This window comes from Lampetra planeri, chromosome 46 (assembly GCF_965212315.1).
Source record: "Lampetra planeri chromosome 46, kcLamPlan1.2.h2, whole genome shotgun sequence".
In the NCBI taxonomy this organism is placed as follows: Eukaryota; Metazoa; Chordata; class Hyperoartia; order Petromyzontiformes; family Petromyzontidae; genus Lampetra; species Lampetra planeri.
In genome coordinates this window covers 4,111,382-4,136,679 of record NC_136152.1, presented here as the reverse complement: position 1 = coordinate 4,136,679, position 25,298 = coordinate 4,111,382, and the positions used below count along the sequence as shown (strand labels likewise).

The following is a 25,298-nucleotide window of genomic DNA, read 5'->3' as shown; positions in this document are numbered from 1 at the left end:
AAGTTAATGCGACCACATTTTCCGGGAGGCTCAAGCAAGAACACGTGGCGAGCCGTCAGATTTTTTTCTACGCAGCCACACGGAGCGTCCTCTCCTTTCTCTCCAACGTTCGCCCTAAGCACTGCTCAAAGACGCCACCTACTCCCTTGCCAACCATAAAGACAAAGGTTCCCCGCATAGCCTTAACACACTGTAGGGACAAGTGCTGTTAGCGAGAAGCACTTATGAAGGCGGGAACGGCACACGACAGGGTGGGTGGCAAGCACCATGCCAGACCGCCTTTGTCTCCCCAGCGGCGATGTTTGCACATCGCATCAGGTAATAATTTGAGGCTGAGTCGACCTAGAGAGGCCCAGAACCGATTCAGATAATCGTCACCGGTGTTGGCCGTGAGCGGGAATCGAACTGGGGTCGCCGGGTTCGTAGCGCAGCGCATGTCAACCGCGACGCCACCACTCCCCGCTAACCCAGCCGGCTTCCCCAGTCGCCTTGCCCTCTGCTTGGAAAGCCCTGTGCACTGTGGAAAGAGCTCCATCCACTTTCCCGGTAGCCGCACCCTTCGCCCGCGTCATGAATCCAGAACGTTTTAAATTAGTGGGGGGGGGGGGGGGGGGTGAGGGGTTAGGGGGGGTGAGGAGCGGTGAGGGGGAACGCATTCCCAAACTTCACAAATGCTTAGGGTGCACCGGGACAGATTTTGTGAAACCACCAGGACTGTCCCTACAAAAATCGAAGCGGCTCCGGTTGGATGGGCGCGAGCGCGTTCGTACCGTGTACTGCGTTTTGTCAATGCCAAGCAGGAAGAGCATCTCGGCCAGGAAGAGGTTGATGCACAGGTTCTTGTGGATGGTGTTGCGGTCGCTCTGCAGGCCGCGGAAGAAGCAGAACGTGAAGATGGCCATGGCGAGGCAGAGCAGCGACACGAGGATCCCCACCCAAGTGATCACCAGGAGCAGCAGCTCGTGGGCCTTGTCTCCGTACTGCGCGGGTGGGGAAAGAGCGGCACGCGGGCAAACGGACGTCGTCATTTGGCGAAATGCAGCACACGGACCATTGGTCACGACGCTGGTGGTGGAGGCAGAAACACAACTCGATGCAGGTGAGAAGCCGGTTTAATCACCGGTGGCGGTCTGGATTTCAAAACAGGAACTCGGTGGCCCTGGGTCAGAAATCTGGCCTCTGAGTCAGCCAGCCAGCTGATGCAGGCACCACCGTTATAAGCAAGTCAGTTCGGGCAGCACAAACCAACTCATGCACGGTTTCCTCGGTACCAGAGATAAACATTCCGTAAGGAAATACAATTCCCGAGCTGCTAGAAGTTGTGGAGGTACAGTTTCAGAAAAGGTGGTTGATATGAAGATTCTTTACAAAAATATGTTTACTTTTAGCTATTATTCAATTAATTCTTAAACATGCATCGGTGACAATCCGAGTACTGAATACTGCTGAGAAAACAAAAACAACTGGGTATCTAAACTTTAGAAAATGTTCTAATTTATTTAAGTGCTTTTGAATATATATAAAAACTTACTTCTATTTGATATTTCACTTTCAATTATAGTTGAGGACTTGAATGTACAAAAAATGAAAATGATTTTGAAAAATAATCTATTGGTCTGATGAAGCAAAAAAAGTCTACTTTAAAAAAATATATTTTAGGATCATTCAGAGCACCCGAGGCAGTGCCCTAAGCAAACCGGCTACATGACAGCGGTTGTGCACCCACCACGACTTTGTAAAGCGTAACTGCACCACGAAGCTGAACTTAAGAACAGAAGCAACAACGCGATGCGCATCAGGAAGAAGTCTTATAATCAGCGCCTGCTAATACCTGCCATCACGCATGGTTCAACAACCAACACGCTCATTAACGAAGAAAAGAGAAACAAAAAATAAAAAGAGAGATGCATGCTGGGAATTATTAGGTCGAGAGGCCAGACAGAGGACCGCGAGGATTGGAGAACCTAAGCAGGTTGAAGGCGCAATGCAAACGATGAAGGTGGGTAGGCGGGCTTGAGCAGGACACATCTTGGCTGGAAGAGATGACAGCCAATGGTGAAGAAGAGTGATCGAGTGCCAGCCAAGGAATTGAATGTGTCCGAGAGGATTCATACTGAGGAGATGGAGTGATGTAATCAGTTCGAGTGCGGGTGCTCGGTGCACTGATCCATCACAGAATATTGAGAGATGGCGATGGCTTGGAGAGGTCTTTGTCCAGCAGTAGATAGATAATGGCTGATAATGATGAATTGTAGCTGACGCATAACAAAAAACATATCAAAGGGTATTTCTGATTAAATGAGCTTTGGGCTGTGCCAATATTCTCGCGCAGTAATAAGCCGATGGTGAAATTGTCCACATTTCTATGGCAAAGAGCAATTTGGAAAAATGGAAATGCATAACCAATGCCAAGATGGTAGATTTTTCTGGCCAACAAAATGGGTCTTCTCCGTAGCCTACCAAACATTTTGATTCATGTTCCATCAAAATTGGTTCAGGATTACGGCCGTTAGAGTGATGCCAGACAGACGGGAATCGTGATTTCAATGCCTTCATTAATTTTAATGAAAAGGCTAAAGTGCTGTGGATTTCAACTAAAAATTACAAAATTTCGCTGCTCAAGCGAGCAATTAAGCAGTGCTAATCTCTGTCGGGAGTGCTGTTGCAATTTTTAAAAACTCCACATTTGTATGGTGGGGGCCAATCTATCTTTAAGGTCACCATTGTTGACTGATGGCCTGAATTTGAACCCGGAGGGGAATTTGAACCTGCAAGCCTCTCGCGACGGCATAGTAACCACCCAGCGAAATGCCATCTTTGCTCTGTGTTTCAAAATGTCAAAAATCGCAAGCGTGTAGCTGAAGAAACACAGGGACACTACGTGCGACAGCGTGCACGTGACGTTACGAAAGGCAGACGTTTCAACACGAGGGAAAGGTCAGGACACGCAGTGCGCGCGGATACTCGAGCGCGATTTTTTAAATTTTTTTTAATTTTTTTCACCGGCTAAGGCCCACTGAGAGCTACATAGCTATTTTTCAGAAGCAACCTGGTTATCACAAATGATAGCTCGACGAAGTGGCTTATCGTGTCGAAATGTATGGCAGCAGCCAAATAGCCTAAATACATGATGATTCTAAATGTGGATGGAAAAACCGGAGCACCCGAAGAAAAATCCACGCGACCATGCAAACTCCAAATATACGGGTGTCAGGGTCGGGATCGAAGCCACGACCTCCTGTATACCAGGTGAGGTAATTGACATCTCCCCACCGTGAACACAACACCAGGATGCAGAGCCAAGACGAATGTACTAATTATGGAGAACCAAAGTGACACAAATAAATTAGGCGAGGCCAATCCGTAGGAGATGAAGTGGCGATCTGCAAGCACGATGATGGGGGAGTCGGGCGGAGAGGGAAAGCGGTATCGCCAGTAACAGGTGTCGGTTTTCAATGAGCGCAATAGAAATGCCATCACATCCCACCCCATCAGTCACCTTGAGGGCCCTGCCCAGAATTATTACATTAGGCTGTGCAGAATGTCAGCTTATTGATGTATTGATGCAACAGTTCCTGGCACAATCTCAGGGCTCATAAAGACAGATGTGTCTTAACCGTCCATTTATCATGTTTACGCTGTGAATCACCTATCAGGCATGGGTATCGCGAGGGTTTGCAGTTGGATGCGCAAGAGGCCCGTGACGGCACGTGTGTACTGTGCAAGATGGAAGGTGCGATAACAATCAAGCAGCGGCCTTTTAAATAATGTATTAAAGGCCGGACCCATCTTCGGAGTAAAACATATATATATACTCGTTTGCGGTAGTTATCGCACTTTTCATTCATCAAGCGGAAAGAGAGAAGAGTAATATTTATGAAGCATTACGCTTAACTTTATATGAAATACACTGTCACGTAAATCTTCTTCCCTTGCTCACAAATGCTACGGTGGAATTGAATGAGACGGGAGAAACATACGTTTTACGGCATGGTATACATCCTTGTAAAAGTGCATAACATATCGGGAGGGACGATAATAGATTGATGGGATGTAATGGAATGACGGGGGACGGAAGAGAAACTGGGCAGAGGTTTCGTGGCGACAATCCTCGACTCCTCTCCTATTCCAGGTTCAACAATATCAGACTCCATTTCGACTCTACGTGGGTGCCCCTTTGCTTTATTATCCCCAAGACGACCTCCACCGTGTCCCCTACCCCTTTTGGTAGCTGTGTGTTCAATTAAATAGCCCATTTGCTCAGCCTTAGCTTACACGTGCTCTGATTTAAAAAGGTCCCTCTATCTAGTCTGCACTGGCTGTGTAGTGTGTGCTCTGCAATTGTGCAGTCCACAAGTGAGAGTTCAGGCTTGAGCAGCAAGCCTTTGCGGGAGTGTGCACACAAAGACAAAGATCCCCCCGTTAGAGCCTTGGCAGACTCGGAGCGAGCGCTGTTAGCGAGCGCCTATGAAGGCCTGCACGGCACACGAAGGGGTGGGTGGCCAGCACCACACAGGGCCGCCTTTGTCTCCCCATTGTGGATGTTTAAACACTGCACCATGTACTAATTTGAGGCTGAGTCGACCTAGGGGAGGCCCGAGACCGGTTAAGATAATCGTCACTGGCGGTGTCCTTGAACGGGATTCGAACTCCGGTTACGGGGCTGTAGCATAGCATGCTCACCACTACACTACCGTTCCCCACATTGATGCAATGTGTGTGTATACACACACACCCATACGTTTGGTGCTCACGGTCCCTGGTATTCGTAGGCTCTTTGTGTGAAGACAGACAGAGGGAGGGGAGGGAGGGAGATTACGTCTTCGATTTTTTTTACTTTGTATATATGTAGAACTTCTTTCGCACCATACATAGCCAACCGTGCTAATAGGAGGTGTGGAGGAAGGACAACAAACTAAACACAAAAAGCAGTTCTAAACAAATGAGTTTGTCAATGTAGATTGAAAAGTGCATAACTCCAGTGGCTTCCCAATATCGGAAGGAAGAGCGTTCCAGACGGCCGCAGAAGCGCATCTGAAAACGCACGATGCACCACCATTGGTTGGCGTGACCTACGGTCGGGAGACCGGTTTCTCCGTCGCACGACCAGTGTTGACATTTCACAAAGCATTCGCCCTTCGTATCGTCTCCAGTGGGCTGAGGTGAACGCCCGATTGTGCCTCTGGACTCGTGATCTTCCGAGTAAGTTTCGTGCTCTCTTCACTAAGCCGTAGCACGCTGATCCAGTCATTTTTTTTTTTGCTTCTTATTTATTATAAAATCACACTTAATAACTCCTCCGTGGGGGTTTTACACTTTTTAAGCCAACTTAATGGGCTCATTTGGCAAGCAGAGTCCAGAGAGCGGCAGCAGAGCCGTTAATGAAGTGAAGGGAGCACACAAGCAGACATCCTTCTGTCTCGCCCACCCGGAATACTGATGACTCACTCGCCTCTCATCCCCCGCTTTGGAGGAAAACATGCAATGGATAAGGGCCACGGCCCGAAACATCGCCAATTAAATATGTGTCGGTTTAACACGCAAAGCTTTCGCGCCCAGAATTATTCATGAGAAAGGTTTTTGGGTTAGATCACATTCATAATAACCCAAAAACATTTATTATGAATAAATATTTTGTCCTTTTATTAAGGCCGCGGTGTTATTAATGAATGTGATGAGTTTGTTTTGCTACCTGTGCCTGTGGACTGCTGACATCGCAGCACCATCATCATCAAATGATGAGTTGAATTTTGGTGGCAAAGGAAGGTGGATCTCACAAACCCACAGGTTGCGCTGCCAGACGGCCGGGTGAAGCGAGTACAGCAAGCGGGTCGGTTCTTGCTGTGCGGGGCTTTGACTGCTATCCCCCTGACATGCACACCTCCGATTAGCACGGTTGGGTATGTTCACAGCATGTGTGTATGTATGTTGAACTTCTTTCACGCTGTACGTAGCCAACCGTGCTAAATTCAACATACAAATGTGCGTGGTTCATTTTGTCAGGGCATTCGATTTGCCCCCTCCCACGCTGAGCAAATCACCCGTTGACACTCATTGACATCGAACGGGCTACACGTCCCAATGATGGACACTCCCGCAGAACAATATTCATACTCAATGAATCTTACCTGGATAACAAAACAAATATGCTCACTGGCAATTAACTAATATCTACATAGACATGGAATAATCAATTCAAAGTGTAATAATACAGCAATCTTTTATTTCTCCAGAAAAAGGTCTCACCGAGTCTCAATTATAATTTTTCATGAGGGTCCTGCATTGGGATGTTTGGCCATTTCGTTTTTTTAAATAGAATGTGCAACTTCACCCACCACGCTTACACGGGGATAGGTACCCGCAGCTCCGCAACGGACTTCTATCTCCTGGCCACCTTATATCAGCCGAGCGGCTTCAGAAGTTTCACAAACTAGCGTACGTGATCAAGCTACCTCTCTCTCCAAAATGCTGGGGTACTCCTGGCTTTGAGACTAACGCATAGACACAAAGAGCATCGTGGGACGGCACACACGTGGTGGTGGAGGAGGCATTGGCATTTTCCTGGCATGGGTTAATCTCTCCAAACAATGACAATTCCTGTCACGTATGGCATTTTATACCAACTCATACGTCCATGTGTACAGGTCTCATAGTCAGAGCGAGCAGCCTTGGGGGGGAAGCCTCCACTGAATTCCTGAGGTTCTCATCGTGGTCCGCCTGTTCGACTTCCACTCGAACAGGCGGTGACCACGTCTGCCGAGGGTGCTCTGGTTACTTGGTTCGGTGTGCACCATTGTTTTCAGGGCAGGTCTCATCCAGGGTGGCTCAATGGTTAGGTTGGCGATTAAACATTTATTGGGAACGTCGCCGTTTTCCCAAAGCGCTCGCTTTGAATCAACGATGCTGGTGCTCATTTTAAATTAAACAAAAACTATTTATTTTTATTTTATCAGGAAAGGCCGACTGAGTTATATAGCTCTTTTCAGAAGCGACCTAGCTATCACAAATGATAGGTCAACGAACGAAGTGGCTTATCATGTGGAGATTTATGGCAGCAGCCCAATAGCCTAAATACATGTTGATTCTAAACGAGGAGGGAAAAACCAGCGGACCCGGAGAAAAATCCACGCGACCACCGGGAGAACATGCAAACTCCAAATATACAGCAGGCGTCAGAGTCGAGATGGAACCCACGACGTCCTGGAGAGTTAACATCTGGCCACCGTGGCTTTACCAGGTGGAGAGATGATGGATGGACGTACCTCGATGTCACGGCGCGCCATGAGCACCGCGAAGTTGGTCAGGTGGTTGCAAGCGCAGGTCGTGTGGGAGGCGTTGGTGAACAGCAGTTTGCAGCCGTGGCTCGACCAGTGGCCCAGCATCGTGTGCGACGAATAGTTCCAGAAGGAACAGTTGGGGTTGAAGTTTCCATCGGACTGAAAATCACGACAACATTCCCGCAACCGGTTATCTATGCGACAGTATCACCATCATTACCATCATTACCATCATTACCATCACGCTTGATCAATCAACTGCTGGACAGAGGCCTCCTCCCTAGTTTCTCGTGGTCCTCCAATGCAAAATAAATAAACGAAAAATACGTTTAAGGAAAAGAAACTGTCAAATGTTAAACATTGCTGTTCAGCTAAATGATTACGGCTCGTCGATGAATTTCATAAACGAGTGTTCAGCATGTTACAAACATGGGCATGAGGCTTTCCACAATGTGCCCTTAACTCGCAGAGTGTGTTTTACAAATGTGGATGCAACGCAATTGTCACTGTTTTTACAATCCATCTTTATGACTGCAAATCCTCAGAGAATTTGTCGCGTATCATGTGGACGTTTTGTAAAATAAATTTGAAGACTCTCAACAGTCCAGGGTAAAACTCCATAAAAACAAATGTGCTAAGAAAGCCCGTTCATTATAGACGGGGACTTCAATGCTGAAGTTCAACGTGCAAAGGAAAATGTGTCGGCGTGTAATGCGTTGCCGTAAGCAGTGCACATTCCTAAATCACCAACAGGCACGATAGTCGCCGCAAGCGCAATTCATTACGAGCAAAACTTTCAGTCCCATAAAAAAATGAGATATGCCGAAATTTAATCAGTTAGTCTACATGTCCGTATTCATAACGCTGTCAAATTACGCTATGCCAGCTTAAATCACACCGTTGCCGTAGAACGCTTCACTTGATTACCGCGACAATAGCCACCATCCGCGCATGCAAACACGGAGGGTGGGGGGGGGGGGCTACGTTAACGAGTTGGCACATTTCAGAGCCAGAGTTGCAGCCACTACGTCTGCAAATTTGCGCGCATTATAAATTGAACTATCATTATTATACAACGCGACACACACCGCTGGTGCAGTAACGCAGCACAATATAACTAAATATATGCAGAGTCTACATGCAAACCGCATCTCAAGGCGTTGTACAAATAGGGAAGGCAAATCGTGCACACCCACAGCTTCGGTAACGCGTTCCAACGTTGTGTTCTGTCTCCACCCCTTCAGGCTCCATGGTCCCCAGCCACGACCACGTGACCCACACATGCAGTTCTACTGAGCTGGTGGCTTTGGCTGAGACCGAGGGCGTTCGTAGATGCGCCGCACATATCCTTGCGTTGTTCACCCTGTGCGACCGTCCTCATCGGTGTTTAATTAGCGACAGTAACCTCGCACGATGTGAGATGTGGTCAGATGACGTCATGTGAAATGACGTCATCATCTTGGCAGGCAAAGCAAATGTACTTTTGCACTGGGCTTTTGGTGTTATGGGTAAACCCTTGATCATTGTCACCCAATATTACATGCAGACAGATGGATAGAACCGATGCATTCATGCTTTCAACCTAATTATTATGAAACTTGTTTATTGATTACCAATACACTTTTTAGGAAGGTTCTGCCAAGTGTTTCACAGCAGGGGGCAATGTTACTGCTATGTGTAATCATTATTGTGTTATTTGAGGGTACATTTTCAGCGTTGGGATGTTTTTGGCGATACCAGTGAGATTCTATGGGGGTTTTTTGTTAGTTAGAAATCAGAGGAAACTGGAGAACCCAGAGTAGACCCATGCAGAACACGAACCCAGACGCTTCTTGCTGCCGTGTTGGGAAGCATTGAAAATAGTTGATTCTTCGACTAAATCGTGACCCTTGAATTACAACTTTTCGAGGTTGTGCATATGGCCACAATTATACACAAAGCACAGATTGTCGATGTATTGATGTTCATGATCATTTGCAAAGTTTTTTTTAAAACCAGACTTTTTCATATGCCCCTGTCTATCCATGAAACGTATCTGGTATTCCCACACCATATCTGTATGTCACTGACAAACTAAAGGCACAGGTCCATTACACAAACGCTTCCTATTTACCAACCTGACCCAACATTCACATTGCTCGCTCCTTCTGAAAGGGTCACGTAATTCTTTCACCATTCTCTTCATCAACACAGGGCTGAGGATATCAGCGGACGCATTTTGGTTACTTTACCGTTTATGAAAATGGACGTTGATAATTGAACTCACTAATTATATTTCGAGTTGGTGCTATGGAAATAAAACACACTTCAAAGCAAATTAAACGCGGTGTTATCTTAAAGCATAATCATGTTCCTGGTTGGGTCTGTTCTAATATAAAAGTAGAGCACCTTTTTTTGCTATTTTTAGAGCGGCAATCGGCTCTGCCAGGATCCTGGGTTTTATCACGATGACGTTCCTGCTGGTTCAACGATAAATGCTGTGGAACTTGAAATGTGTGAAGATCTTCGTTGTGATTAAGAAAATCAGCAGTGAGAATCTTCTCATTAAAAATCCATCTGTCACCAATTGGCGGTGCCAATGCAAGCGAGCGGTGGGTGGGTGGGTGGGGTGGGAGCACATCTTTTAAAATTATTTCGCACGATTCCTCATCGCTTTGAAAGTTTTGTGCAACGGCAGGCGGTACATAATAACCCGTAATGTTTTATAATTTGAATTGCAATTAAATAAAACATTTTGACAGCTTTACATCTTCATACTCACGAGTAGGATAAATCACATTCAGGGATGGGTTGTCATGTGATTCGAGCCTTCGTCTCACATTGAGAAGGTTGACTCTGCTCGCAATTTCTTGTTGTCCGATGTAGAGTTTGAGTCCCCATCATCAAATGTGGAATGTCCACTGTTGGCTGGCTCTCGGCCACCAATCGTGATTCTCTCCTGCCCACGTGTGCACCGGAGTCGATGGGCAGACGTCAAAGTGAATGTGGATGCGCGTTCGCCACCTGTCGCAGGATTTCACCGTTTGAGCCCCACACGCAGTGCGTGAGGCACAAGTAGACGCCCCCCCCCCCCCCCCGCTTCACAGCGGACGTGAAAGACCTCGCTACGCGAGCTGTATTTAAAAACGCGCTAATCACTCAATTGGGAAAACACGTGGCAAGATCACTCCCCAACCGCGAAAAGAGCGCACGCCGCGTTTGTGAAACGTCGCGCCTTCGCGAAGAGCCTTCCGCTAAAAGAACGGCGCCAAACACCGACCACGCCGAAGCTCTGCGGGGGAGGGCCCCCCCCGGGAGGGCCCCCCCCCCCCAACCCCTCCTCACCTGGTTGTGGCGCAGCGTGAAGACGACGGGCTCGCTGAGGAAGACGCGGTTCAGCTCCTTGTTGATGGAGGCCGAGATGATGCGCGAGCTCACCGCCAGCGAGTGGTTCTGGCCCGTCGCGTTGTTCAGTGCGTTCCCCACCGTGGCGTTCTCCGTGCTCAGGAAGGGAGCCAGCTTGTCGTACAGAGTGAACACCAGCTTCGTCACGCCTGCAGAGACCCAGCGCACGCAAACCTCGTGTCGCCCAGCGTTTCGTTTTCCCGCAATATGACGTTCGCGGGACGGATCGTTAAAGATGCAGGAGCTGTCAAAAATTCACGTCGGCACAAATGCACCTGTTGCCCCACCACCAATGTCACCACCGCCACCGTTGGGAATGCGTGGGCAGAGAAGGCCCGTGGTGCCAACCGGAGTGGTCCACGTTTCACCGCGTTTTAGTGCAGGCCTCATAAGCAAGGTCAGGTGGGTAACACGACAGCTGTGACAGTGTCTCGTGACACCGCCAGCAAAAGTAATTATCCTCAAGCGACCAGTGTCGAGAAAAACCCCTGTTGCTGCTTCTGCTTCTGACAGCGATGAGTTTCAGTCGAGACGAAATATTAATGACAGTGTCATCTGGAATCGGCAGTTTTGGAAAATATATTGTGATGCGGGATGAGAAAGTAAGGTGCAATAAACAGAGCAGAGGTGTCATGCAATCACAAGCACATGCACGGCTGCATTGTTCCTTTCGTCGACGTGTTTATGCCACGAAAATGCGACCCAAAAATAAATATCTGTTACTTTGTACGAACATATCTAGGATTTATATCTGCCTGAAATTCAAGTGACGGCCATGCGCATTTCATTTGTACTCCTACAATGCCCTCTTAGTTCCGTAACGCCCTATCAGCTCCCTCCGATGTGCGATCGCGTTGTACCACGTGTTTCTCGTCACCATGCCCCAACCTTTTGTTCCAGCATGGCGTGACGTCTGCAGTTTTTCTCGACGCACTGGGGGCAAAACTTTGGTTATTGCGTCGACGAATTTTGCGGTGCAAAACACGAAAACCACAACGGGCGAGCGAATCGGCACGAACGCAAAACCCTACGCAGGAGCAGTCTCCTATCGCCTCCATTCACGAGGTGGGATCTCTGTGGCCGTGGCAAGATGCGGTGCAACGTGGCAGCTGCTCCACGGTCCTCCACGGAGCTCAGCGCAAGGAGGGGAATGTGAAAACCGACTTCTGCTCGTACATTAACCGGCATTTGTGACGTGAATTTGTAGTTATAAAAAAAAAAACGAGGACAAGGTGCAGCCATGCAATTACTCGTTGATGACACTCCGGGCAGAAGGGGTCTCCCCCACTAGTGGTGGCTTAAGAGAACCCCTACGGAGGGTGTTTCCACCTATTCTGCCACACTGGCCAGGCATCTTGTAAGAGGTAGCAGTGAGCCCCACGTTACCCCACCACCACGCAAGACCTGCCGATCGACTAACTGTGGTGTAATGGCCAAAGCAGTGCGTCGCCAACTGAGCAGATTTAAATTCGTGCATTGTCACAAATCAATGTTCGTTTTGATGTAATACAACGGCACCTAATTGTTTTCTGGGTCGTGTGCCTCTTTTAATCTAAGACGCACAATGTGAAGGAAACAACATGTTTACGGAGCTGTCCACGTTGCACACAAACGCCCTTTGTTCCAATGATTGGCTGTCACGCGCTGCCTACATCGGTACAATTCTTCCCAACGTATGCAGACCTAGCGGCACAGTGTTGGTCCCGCGACCTGCCGGCCATATGCTGTGTAAATCGGGGGGTGGGGGGGGGGAACATGACCATAATGGTTTAATAAAATATTAATTTCCTTTTATGCCACGAACAAATTGTGTTTGGAGTCCGTGATTGCCGAGTGGATAACAGCAGGAATGACTCGCAAAGGGCACCCGAGAGAGCATTACCTATGCATCACCCGCATTCCCCAAAAATATGTTGTGCAGGCAATGTTGACGGACCATATTCAGGAAAATATAATGGTCCGACGTTTACGTGTCGGAATAGAAAACACGTTCTACATTGCAGCCGTTTCACTCTTTAACAAATGTTAAAGCCCAGCTCCCGTCATTCAACATAAATCTTTGTTTTAAGCGTCAATCAATGCCGAACAGATATTGCGTGATGCTCAGATATTTTTTTTCATATTTTTCTTGAGAAGTCCAATTTTGTTAACATGCAATGAAAAATGCCGTGTAAAACAAGACGATAATGACGACGATTCTATAAGTAAGTTTACATTGCAACGGCTCTGACAATGAGATTGATAATATTAATCGTGTTAACTTTAATATAGCGTTCTCATTTATGCAAATTGCATCTCTCACAACTGTTGAGGAACCACAAAGCCCAAGCGCTGCAAGTCCGCTATATACTAAGATGTGTACAGCAAATTAATGGAGTGCTTATATATGATGTTTATATACTGCAAGTCTATTTACAATGGAAAAACCCTATGATGTTGATGATTGCAGAAGAATGTTTGTCATATTTTTTATGCAGTCGATGAGTGTGGTGATTTTGAGAGCCTGCAATATTGCGTGCAAGAGACAACCCATCCTTTTTCATTCTCGAAGCAATTAAGCAATTATGCACTAGATTTCCGATTACGAACACCCTCATGGACATTTAACTCGAATGCAAAGGGAAACAAAGCGACCGTTAAGAAGGTAAACAAAAAAAATCCTACCGAGTCTAAATGTCTCCACGCTCAAATGAGCAAATACAATTCAACGTCATTTAGCTTCGCCAAATGTCAGAGAGATTAGTGAGCGATGTTATGCAGGTGAGTTTGTAACCAACCCCCCCCCACCCCCTTTTCTTCATCCACCCCCCACCTGGGAGGCTGCCGTGGGGGGTGGGGGGCGGTGATGGGGGGGGGGTCAGTGGTGGGGAGGGGGGTCCGGACGCACCGTTGCGGCTGTTCTGCTTGATGGTGTTGGCGGAGAGAACGATGGAGTCACCGTCCTGGCCTCCCGCCGGGAAGGAGTAGTCCCGCAGAGAGCCCTCCGTGTTGAGCACCAAGATGGAGAGCACTGCAGAGTCGTGCGGGGAACGGGACCGGCGCACCGTGACAATGAGCAGCGGCAGCAGATGAATGGTGAGGTGAGTGAGGTGAGTGAGGTGAGTGCGGTGAGTGAGGTGAGTGAGGTGAGTGAGGTGAGCGAGGTGAGCGCGGTGAGCGAGGTGAGTGAGGTGAGTGAGGTGAGTGCGGTGAGTGCGGTGAGTGAGGTGAGTGCGGTGAGTGAGGTGAGTGAGGTGAGTGAGGTGAGTGAGGTGAGCGAGGTGAGCGAGGTGAGTGAGGTGAGTGAGGTGAGCGAGGTGAGCGAGGTGAGTGAGGTGAGTGGGGTGTGCGAGGTGTGCGAGGTGAGTGCGGTGAGTGTGGTGAGTGAGGTGAGTGCGGTGAGTGAGGTGAGTGAGGTGAGTGAGGTGAGCGAGGTGAGTGAGGTGAGTGAGGTGAGTGAGGTGAGCGAGGTGAGTGAGGTGAGTGAGGTGAGTGAGGTGAGCGAGGTGAGTGAGGTGAGTGGGGTGAGTGAGGTGTGCGAGGTGTGCGAGGTGTGCGAGGTGAGTGAGGTGAGTGAGGTGAGCGAGGTGAGCGAGGTGAGTGAGGTGAGTGAGGTGAGTGAGGTGAGTGAGGTGAGCGAGGTGAGTGAGGTGAGTGCGGTGAGTGAGGTGAGTGAGGTGAGCGAGGTGAGTGCGGTGAGTGAGGTGAGTGAGGTGAGCGAGGTGAGTGCGGTGAGTGAGGTGAGTGAGGTGAGCGAGGTGAGTGCGGTGAGTGCGGTGAGTGAGGTGAGTGAGGTGAGCGAGGTGAGTGCAGTGAGTGAGGTGAGTGAGGTGAGTGAGGTGAGTGCGGTGAGTGAGGTGAGTGAGGTGAGCGAGGTGAGTGTGGTGAGTGCGGTGAGTGAGGTGAGTGAGGTGAGCGAGGTGAGTGCGGTGAGTGGGGTGAGTGAGGTGAGTGAGGTGAGTGAGGTGAGCGAGGTGAGCGAGGTGAGTGAGGTGAGTGCGGTGAGTGAGGTGAGTGAGGTGAGCGAGGTGAGTGAGGTGAGTGAGGTGAGTGAGGTGAGTGAGGTGAGCGAGGTGAGCGAGGTGAGTGAGGTGAGTAAGGTGAGTGCGGTGAGTGAGGTGAGTGAGGTGAGTGAGGTGAGTAAGGTGAGTGCGGTGAGTGAGGTGAGTGAGGTGAGTGAGGTGAGCGAGGTGAGCGAGGTGAGTGAGGTGAGTGCGGTGAGTGAGGTGTGCGAGGTGAGTGAGGTGAGTGAGGTGAGTGAGGTGAGTGCGGTGAGTGAGGTGAGTGAGGTGAGTGAGGTGAGCGAGGTGAGTGAGGTGAGTGAGGTGAGTGAGGTGAGTGAGGTGAGTGCGGTGAGTGAGGTGTGCGAGGTGAGTGAGGTGAGTGCGGTGAGTGAGGTGAGTGCGGTGAGTGGGGTGAGTGAGGTGAGTGAGGTGAGTGCGGTGAGTGAGGTGAGTGAGGTGAGCGAGGTGAGTGAGGTGAGTGAGGTGAGTGAGGTGAGTGAGGTGAGTGCGGTGAGTGAGGTGTGCGAGGTGAGTGAGGTGAGTGCGGTGAGTGAGGTGAGTGCGGTGAGTGAGGTGAGTGAGGTGAGTGAGGTGAGCGAGGTGAGTGAGGTGAGTGAGGTGAGTGCGGTGAGTGAGGTGAGTGAGGTGAGTGAGGTAAGTGAGGTGAGTGCGGTGAGTGAGGTGAGTGAGGTGAGTGAGGTGAGTGAGGTGAGTGCGGTGAGTGAGGTGAGTGAGGTGAGTGCGGTGAGGTGAGAGAGGTGAGTGAGGTGAGTGAGGTGAGTGCGGTGAGTGAGGTGAGTGAGGTGAGTGAGGTGAGTGAGGTGAGTGCGGTGAGTGAGGTGAGCGAGGTGAGCGAGGTGAGCGAGGTGAGCGAGGTGAGCGAGGTGAGTGAGGTGAGTGAGGTGAGTGAGGTGAGTGGGGTGAGTGAGGTGAGTGAGGTGAGTGAGGTGAGTGCGGTGAGTGAGGTGAGTGAGGTGAGCGAGGTGAGTGAGGTGAGTGAGGTGAGTGAGGTGAGTGGGGTGAGTGAGGTAAGTGAGGTGAGTGCGGTGAGTGAGGTGAGTGAGGTGTGCGAGGTGAGTGAGGTGAGTGAGGTGAGTGAGGTGAGTGCGGTGAGTGAGGTGAGTGAGGTGAGCGAGGTGAGTGAGGTGAGTGAGGTGAGTGAGGTGAGTGAGGTGAGTGAGGTGAGTGAGATGCGTAAACAGCCGCACAGGGTATGGTCAACAGCAGCGGACACACGGTGAGGTGAGCGGTCGCACAGCGATATGCACATTGGGAATTTACGGATATCACAGTGGTCCGTCGACGCTGCCCCAACCATGAGCAACTCCCATCTTTACTCCGACAACAACAACAATATCGACGACACAACCTGAACTCCCCGGCACCTCGCGGCACGCGCCGGCGCGCAAGCAACGTTTTACCGATGTTGTCGGTCGCGATGGAGACGTTGTCCTGCTCCATGAGGTTCTCGGCCAGCACAAAGGCACCCTCCTCGATGGTGTCCACCATCATGGTGGCGGCGTGCGTCTGCTCCGTGTCGTTCATGTCGCGCCAGGACTGCAGGGCGTCCGGCTTCAGCAGGTTGTTCACGGCCTCCACGATGGCCTGGACCGAGACGCGGGCGTTGTCGACAGAACGCGGGGACGCGCGGTTACTGACGCACGGCCATCGAGCGATTATTCAATCGTGGGCAATGGCAAAACCCCATAGCTCTGGATCTCTCTTTTGTATTATTATACTCGATTCGTTGCCTCCTACTTATGTCTACATACAAGGTTTAATTTCAGCCAGGCCTGTCTGGGTACCACATCCAGTACGACCTGTCGCTGTCGCCGTGGCTAAGGCTTGGTCGGGTGCCGCCTGCTCCGGTCTACCGGCGACCCGGAAAATATTCCGTGAGAAATTAATCGCCTGGATACACGATGCATGTGCTTGATGGAGTTAGCGTCCATTGCTTGTGTGGCCATAATTCAGATCGTGGCTTTGATTAAATGCAGCCTCAGCAAGGAATAAGATTTTTTATCGGCGCTGAATCATCAAGGGATAATCAGCTTCAGGGAGTGTAGCTACCCGTTTGAATCGTGATGATTGGTAAATATAATTTAGCTGAAGCTTTCATGAAAGGTTGAGCTAAAATGCAATTTTTCATGTTTAAATGGTGCTCATTCATAAAAGAATAATAGTTTGATACAAAACAAGTTCCAATATTCAAGGAAATCTGCTGTGGTATAAATGTGAATGATTGTATACGAGTTTGGGTAGCTCACTGCAGACCAGCTAAAAGAAACATCTTAATTGGAACTCACTGCCAAGTACAAAGCAGAAGGAACAAGATTCAAATTTGCCAAAGGCAATGGAGCAGCATGACAACTGAGGCATGAAGAAGCCTGGGTTCAATGAATGTGTTTACAGCTGCAATGTCTGGCTCAAACTTTTGTCCAGGTTCATGACAATAAACCAAACCAATGATTTCCCACATACAATAGCAGATTCGCAAGCAATATTGTTTTGCAGAATCTCAGAAAATAGTGCTTTGTATTTCCTGGAGAAGTGAGCCAAGACTATCCAATACCAAATCACCTTGAGATGTCCTGCCTCCCCCACTGCTTGTGCCACGGGGGCATGGGCATATTTTTACGACACACAACGGACGACAAAAACAGTCGCCAGCATTCAAATCGGAGCCTATAAATTAGTAATTAACGACACCCTGGTTACTTATCTGACTTAATTTGACGCAATTTGATGTCAAAATTTAATTTAATGTGGCCAAGGTTGAAAACATTAATTTACAACAGATTCTTACGAGGGTGTCCTCTATCAATATATAACTCGGGGAAACATGCAGATTACATTGTCGAAGGCGCTGTGGGAATGAGTCACAATTATACTGTTAATATTTGTTCCTGACAATCAAATTTTGGAAAAACGTTTTACAAACTACAAAATAATTCCCCTCTGTGAAACTGATATAATTTTGAAAACTTGAAAAAAAAAGATTTACAAGTTTTCCTTTGTCCCTTGCAGCAGCCACAGCATCTGTGACCCAATTTGTGTCAGTGAAACATTTAACGAACAGCTGGATACGACTTAAGGCTTCACATTATATGGCTGAAGGAGAAAAACTGGAATTGGTAAAACTCCAAAAATGACAAATACACTACGAGTCCAAGGGAAGGTTGGCATAAGTCCACATGGTACAGTTGAACCGGACAAACTAAGTACTGGGGAAGATATTGTTATTTATTAAGAAGTAAAACAAGTCTAGATTTGTGCTCAATTGTTACACAAAGTGTGCTACGTACTACACTAGCAGCAAATATTTATACAATTACGTGTGATAATTCATAGCCATTGTCAATGCACGGCTAGATGAAGACCTAACCACGTGGGGGATTGTGAAGTAACGAAGGGGCCTACGACCAGTTCTGATATCGCTCAAAACGATATCAGCGCATGGCCGGGAATCGAATTCAGATCGCCGGCTTCATCGTGCAGTCCGCTGATCACTGTGTAAATATATGAACCCAGTTATTTATTTCAAGAGGAAATAGTGGCTGAAGCGAAGAGATGACGTCTGTGCAGTGGTACTGAGTAGTGTCTTGCAAATCGTCCCAAACAATGAGACTCACTCGTTAGATACCTGCCAGTCACAGCAGAAACATGGGCCCAACTCCTCTTATGGTTACTAGCTGAAGTGACTTGTGTACAGACTGCAAGATACAATCAACACGTTGACTGCTGTTGCTAGCGAGAAATTATTAGGGACCATCAAAGCAGACACAAATACAAAGGTGTCATTTATTATGCTATTATTATGATTCTTGGTGGGAAAGCCGCACCGAGTCTCATGATTCTATTTTAGAAAGGTCCTGCAAAGTTTTCGCAGGAGTGGGGGACAATGATTGCTATGTATATCCAAACTGAGTAATTGATTAAATTTGGACCGTGACACCAACACGCAATGCCCTACTCTTGTTCAGGACACTCCAGGATCTCTCATGCCCACCGTGAAGGAGACAGTCTGGACTATTTTAAGGTTAATATGCCCGCAGAAATAACTAGGATAGGCTGCTGGATTTGAACCCTTAACTCCTGCATTCAGCTTCACTGCTCATGGCCCACTTCCCCGCCGCTTCAGACTCAGTAGAATACCGTGCTGTTAAAGAGCACCGGTTGAGGCTGGCAGGGCACATGATGGAGCAGTGTGGCTGGCCCCACGCTCGGCAACCTTTGCACTCGACACTGTACACTCAATTAAGGCTGTGTTGACCTAAGGGAAGCCCCAGGAAGTTTTGTTAATATTTTCACACCGACATTAGTTATGACCGGGAATTGAACCTACATGGATAAGGATGGTAGTGCAGTGTGTGAAACAATGCATCAATTGCTCCTCATAACACAAAGATACCCCGTATAGCCTTTAGAAGACCGGTGGGGCAAGAGCTGTTAGCAAGCAGCTGCTACGAAGGCTGGCACAGCGCACGAGGGGGTGACTGGTCAACACCATGCTCAGCCGCCTTTGTCTCCCCAGTGTTGATGTTTTTACACACCGCACCACTTCCTCATGTAAATATTATTTTGACGAAGTGAAGGCCCAGGACTGGTTTAGATATCTGCCACTGTTACGGGTCATGAGATGGAATAGAAGTCGAGCCACCAGGTTCGTAGCGAGGTGCGCTAACTGCTACACTGCCGCTCCCCCAGGACACACAATCACATGCATACACAAACACAGACACAGACACGGATGCACACAAAGACACACACAAAATGGGCATATCCACTTGCACATATAATGACATGCACAAGCATGCAGGCTGCACAAACATGCATGTACATAACCTGCTTGTTTTGCAACACATTCATGCTCACACGTACATGCATACGAACGTACATGCACACACACAAAGACATCTGGAAGAGTTGCCAAGGAGAAGAGGTTACGGCCTCAGTCTTGCAGGTAATTTGAAGTCTGTTGCACTAATTAAACGGTACATTTTAAAGTATAATTAATATAAAGTGTTTTTTAATGTGTTGCAGGAAAAGCAGTTGACTTACAAAAGGTCAAGAGTTAAAATCCTGCTTGGCGTCAACTCTGCCTGTCATGCCCCTAGGGGGTTGGTAAAATAGGTACCGCTTTGTGGGAAGTCAACAGCGGGTGTCCTTGGACGTAACCAGCCCCCACCATTGGGATCGATCTTAATTTGTATAACTATAGAAAACACTGCAATTCGATAGAGCATGAATATTTTAAACAAGTAAAGAATTGATTCATGATTCCGTCCATTCAAATGCCACCTGTGCAAATGCGAAGAAGTTAAACGAGATATTTTCAGTTGCAATGCATGCCAGCAATGTATACATTGCAAATAAATAAGCATAATTGACAGGCCAATTGCAAATCCACTGCTGGATGAAGGCCTCTCCCATGCTGTGCCCACCACCACAGTTGTTTCACCATACTTCACCACGACGGTCAGCGCCACAGATCGGTGGACGCTACATCCTGTTTAAACATTTATTTACACTTTTCCTCTATCAAGTTAGCGCCGATAAATATTTCAACAGACCTGCTGTGAACAGATATTTTATTTGTCAAATTGGGGTGGGGGGGGGGAAGATTGTCGATGGCGGAGTGAGGTGGCAGACACCAGCGTGGTGGAGCATTTTGGGTCAACGTTACAACTTCTCGACAGTACAAATGCCCGCCTGCGCTTTGGGCCAAGCGGCTGACACGACACCGGGGAGGAGACAAAAACTTCTGACGGCCGCCCCGCTCCGCGCACAGCAACGGGGCACGCAGAAACTCCCCGGCTCGCTTTGTGCGCAAAAGCTGGTGCACACAGACTCAATTTGGATGCGCACGTCACTCAAGGAGAAAGAGAGCAGCCGTCTCTTTGATGCGCGGAAAAGTCGTTCGCGTGCAACGAAACGAACGAAGGCCGCGGGGAGACGGTCGGTAATCACGCAAGCTCCACACCGCATGCATCGGAAATCCCGTGCACCTTCCAAGACGCGAACGCGGAAGCTTCCAGCGACTCCTTCTTTTTTAGCGAGGAGCGTAAGGAGAACGGGGGAAGTGCTCGGGACAGTGGAGCATGCAAACATATGGTGCCACAGAAGATCCAAGAGGCACTGGCGGTTTATGATGTGCAAATCCATTCTTTTCATTCAACACAGGGGGATTATGAAGCGGCCAAATGCCATTCGTAAAAAGTCATTCGCTGCATCATGCTGATTGTCACGACGCCACGGAGAGAAAAGACACAAACACGGCGAGAGTCGAGGGAAGGTACCTTGATGTACGCTCTGCACAGCGAACCTCGCTTCTGCAACTGGCAGCAACAAGGGAGCAAAATACAGGCACAGAATACTCTTAATTAATCACAGCAAGAGGCACTGGGAATCGCTTCCTACTCGAGTCTTTAACAAACCCAATACACAAATCACCGGGCTAATTACAGGCTAAGACAACAGGAATCAATCTTAATGCCTGCGTAATTTAATGCGCAAGCTTAACTCTTCTCTCTTAGTGCCCGGGACATAATGACGGACGACGGTGAGCATGAACGCAGCAAGAGACAGCGGCCACAGGCAGCAGCCAAGTGCCGGGGACAGCAGCGGGAGCGGGCCAATGCGTTGGAGCAAACGTCGGGCTTGGCTCGACTCTCCACGTGAGGACGCTTGGCCACAGCACCAGAGGAGTGTCCGCAGAGGGGACGTGAGATGCCAATGCATTGTTCACCTACCTAGACAGGTGAGATGCCAGTGCATTGTTCACCTACCTAGACAGGTGAGATGCCAGTGCATTGTTCACCTACCTAGACAGGTGAGATGCCAGTGCATTGTTCACCTACCTAGACAGGTGAGATGTCAGTGCATTGTTCACCTACCTAGACAGGTGAGATGCCAGTGCATTGTTCACCTACCTAGACAGGTGAGATGCCAGTGCATTGTTCACCTACCTAGACAGGTGAGATGTCAGTGCATTGTTCACCTTCCTAGCCAGGTGAGATGTCAGTGCATTGTTCACCTACCTAGACAGGTGAGATGTCAGTGCATTGTTCACCTTCCTAGCCAGGTGAGATGTCAGTGCATTGTTCACCTACCTAGACAGGTGAGATGCCAGTGCATTGTTCACCTACCTAGACAGGTGAGATGCCAGTGCATTGTTCACCTTCCTAGCCAGGTGAGATGTCAGTGCATTGTTCACCTTCCTAGCCAGGTGAGATGCCAATGCATTGTTCACCTTCCTAGCCAGGTGAGATGTCAGTGCATTGTTCACCTTCCTAGCCAGGTGAGATGTCAGTGCATTGTTCACCTTCCTAGCCAGGTGAGATGCCAATGCATTGTTCACCTTCCTAGCCAGGTGAGATGTCAGTGCATTGTTCACCTACCTAGACAGGTGAGATGCCAGTGCATTGTTCACCTACCTAGACAGGCGAGATGCCAGTGCATTGTTCACCTACCTAGACAGGTGAGATGCCAGTGCATTGTTCACCTTCCTAGCCAGGTGAGATGTCAGTGCATTGTTCACCTACCTAGCCAGGTGAGATGTCAGTGCATTGTTCACCTTCATAGCCAGGTGAGATGTCAGTGCATTGTTCACCTACCTAGCCAGGTGAGATGTCAGTGCATTGTTCACCTTCCTAGCCAGGTGAGATGTCAGTGCATTGTTCACCTTCCTAGCCAGGTGAGATGTCAGTGCATTGTTCACCTACCTAGCCAGGTGAGATGTCAGTGCATTGTTCACCTTCCTAGACAGGTGAGATGCCAGTGCATTGTTCACCTTCCTAGCCAGGTGAGATACCAGTGCATTGTTCACCTTCCTAGCCAGGTGAGATGCCAATGCATTGTTTACCTACCTAGACAGGTGAGATGCCAGTGCATTGTTCACCTTCCTAGCCAGGTGAGATGTCAGTGCATTGTTCACCTTCCTAGCCAGGTGAGATGCCAATGCATTGTTCACCTTCCTAGCCAGGTGAGATGTCAGTGCATTGTTCACCTTCCTAGCCAGGTGAGATGTCAGTGCATTGTTCACCTTCCTAGCCAGGTGAGATGCCAATGCATTGTTCACCTTCCTAGCCAGGTGAGATGCCAATGCATTGTTCACCTACCTAGACAGGTGAGATGTCAATGCATTGTTCACCTTCCTAGCCAGGTGAGATGTCAGTGCATTGTTCACCTTCCTAGCCAGGTGAGATGCCAATGCATTGTTCACCTACCTAGACAGGTGAGATGTCAATGCATTGTTCACCTACCTAGACAGGTGAAATGTCAATGCATTGTTCACCTTCCTAGCCAGGTGAGATGTCAGTGCATTGTTCTGGGTAATCGACAAAGTGTAAACAAATTTAGCGGGTTTTGTATTGAATAACGTTAACTGATTCCAGAAAGTAATGTAAATTACATTAAAAAATGATAATAATCGGCAAAACAACGACGCGGTTGGAACATTAACAATCATAACGCGCGCACCATTAAAAAATGACAAACTCATTAAACAATTCCAGGCTGCACGCCAAGTTATATGTATTCGAGACATTGTACCTTTGACACCTCGGTGAGTTTGTGGAACAAAGGTGCTGTCCGTGGTTTCGGCGCACAGCGCAGACAGATCTGGCCATCCCTTGGCACCGCACGGTGATGGAACGGCTATCCTCTATTGTAATTGTGATGATGATGGTGATAAGTGACGCTTTGCTACAGTGACAAGCACAGCCGGTGGTAAACAACGCGACAACATTGATGAGCGACAATATTGTCGGTCGTGATTCACTGCAGTGGTATTGATAATGGTGATGACTTCACGATTATGATCAAACAAGACAACATTGTCCACGTTTCAACAATACGTTTGCTTGCGCTGGACTGTAATCATTCATCGTGGGTCTCATGACTCGAGTCACAGTGACGAGAGGTACGACGACAACTCGCGTCGCTGACCACCGGACCTCGACTACGGCCCCGATGAGACGTGCATGCCCATGGACTTCACCTCGTGACCGTTGTTACCCTTGGACAACACAATGAGCATCCAGGTGTGCAATGAAATATGAAGCCAGACCTCGTGCCTTATTGCAAGTGAACGGGTAAGGCATTTTGGTGTCAATTACTGTGTTCAAGTGCACTCCTGGGAATATGTTCAATGAGATGTGTCTGTTACCCCTCAGTGCTGGCACGTCCATTGTTCACTTCCACAAACAGAGCTCTCCACAGTCTGGGCAGCTCAAAAAAATCCACGTGAGGACCACAATCACCGCTAAAAGGTGCTCTTCCTTGCAGCTGAAAATCATTACCTCCGCGAGTCAAAGTATACCCGGCGGCTCCCGTGCAAGCATTTTCTTGTCATCCAAAAACACCGCCAAAAAAAAAATCTGCGTTGCATTCCCCCCCCCCGCCCCTTCCTTGTTTTTTGTCCACGGAGGAACAACGGCGGGGGGTGGGCGGGCGGAGAAGCGAGGCGAGGGGACTGCACATCATTTGGATGCAAGCCACGTGGCGCGGGCAAGCGACAGGGGGGAAGCCCGCGACGCTGTGAAGCAAGAGCAGCCCCTGAAAAAGTAAACCCTCGCTCTCCGACAGCAGCTCCTGCGACCGGCGCCAGGCGGGGGCACCACAAACAAACAAACAACTCCCGCCGCAGTTCCCTTCGCTTCAACTGCCGCCTCGCTTATGAGCCAAACCGAGCCACTCGCCGTCGCACAAAACACAGGGCCGTCGGGGAGCGACGCCGAGCTGCCCGACCACATTGGCGACACGAAAACGATGGTGCCGGAAGATTCATCCGGCCAGTGGTGCGGTGCTACAGGGAGCGTGTGGGCTAGCAGACAGAAGGGTGCGCGTTGAAACCAGAGTCGGGGGGGGGGGGGGCGTCACCTCAAGTCTGTCATTCCTCTGGGATTAATAAAATAATTACCAATTCGTGAGAAGATTCATTAATCATATTTTTTAGGTCACATCGCAGAAATAAAATGCGCCTCATAAACCCGTCCGACAGAGCCAATGAATAAAGTCGTCATGTGAACAAACGTGACAATTTGCCACGGCTTCAGCAGCACCACCCGGGTGCTGGATAGCGATCCACGCTCATTGAATTAGGTACGGACCTTTCACTGAGCGTTACAACCTGCATCTTTGGCAGTTGCGAGATTTGTAAAAATGTCGTCAAGTCTCGGGCCTTATGACACCCATTCTACTTACGCGATCTGACCAAATATTTTTCTCCCCTCCAATTAATTACGAACCATAACACTGGGAGTGAAAAGCTACGTGTTCAATTCATGGGGAGGTAAACTGTGGTTGTCGCCACAAGAATGTGGAATGTCCGCCACTGGCTCAGGGCTGTGAAGAGGAGATGGGCACTACCCCACGCTCTACCGGGCTAAACATCCAGATCGACTTCTGTTGACTTTTACTGCAGTGTTGGATAAAAAATATAAATTCTTCACCCGTTTCCAAAACTCTTTTTACTGAACCTGAATATTTTAGGAACAGATGAACGAGCCAAGTACTGAACGTCAGATCATCCGGCAATGCGACGCTCCGCGGGATGGAGATTAATAATGAAAGAGATTTGAGAGGAACGGTGGAGCAGCCAGGACATCGCGGACATTTTTTTTTCGTGAACATTTTTTCATCATCATTAAAG

General features: G+C 48.8%; 1 protein-coding gene across 2 annotated transcripts in view; it reads right to left on the bottom strand.

The window, feature by feature from the left end:
- The window catches only part of LOC144733339 (adhesion G protein-coupled receptor L2-like), a 351,793-nt gene that overhangs the window by 54,793 nt on the left and 271,702 nt on the right, over positions 1 to 25,298 (bottom strand). Inside the window, exons 10-15 of one of the 2 annotated variants that reach the window (XM_078615186.1) lie at positions 20,944 to 20,982; positions 16,066 to 16,249; positions 13,549 to 13,671; positions 10,602 to 10,810; positions 7,263 to 7,436; positions 771 to 980 (exon numbers count right to left, since the gene is read on the bottom strand). In XM_078615186.1, the coding sequence (XP_078471312.1) occupies positions 771 to 980; positions 7,263 to 7,436; positions 10,602 to 10,810; positions 13,549 to 13,671; positions 16,066 to 16,249; positions 20,944 to 20,982 (939 nt within the window). The remainder of the gene's footprint in view (positions 1 to 770; positions 981 to 7,262; positions 7,437 to 10,601; positions 10,811 to 13,548; positions 13,672 to 16,065; positions 16,250 to 20,943; positions 20,983 to 25,298) is intronic. The other variant, XM_078615187.1, reaches the window with a different exon arrangement.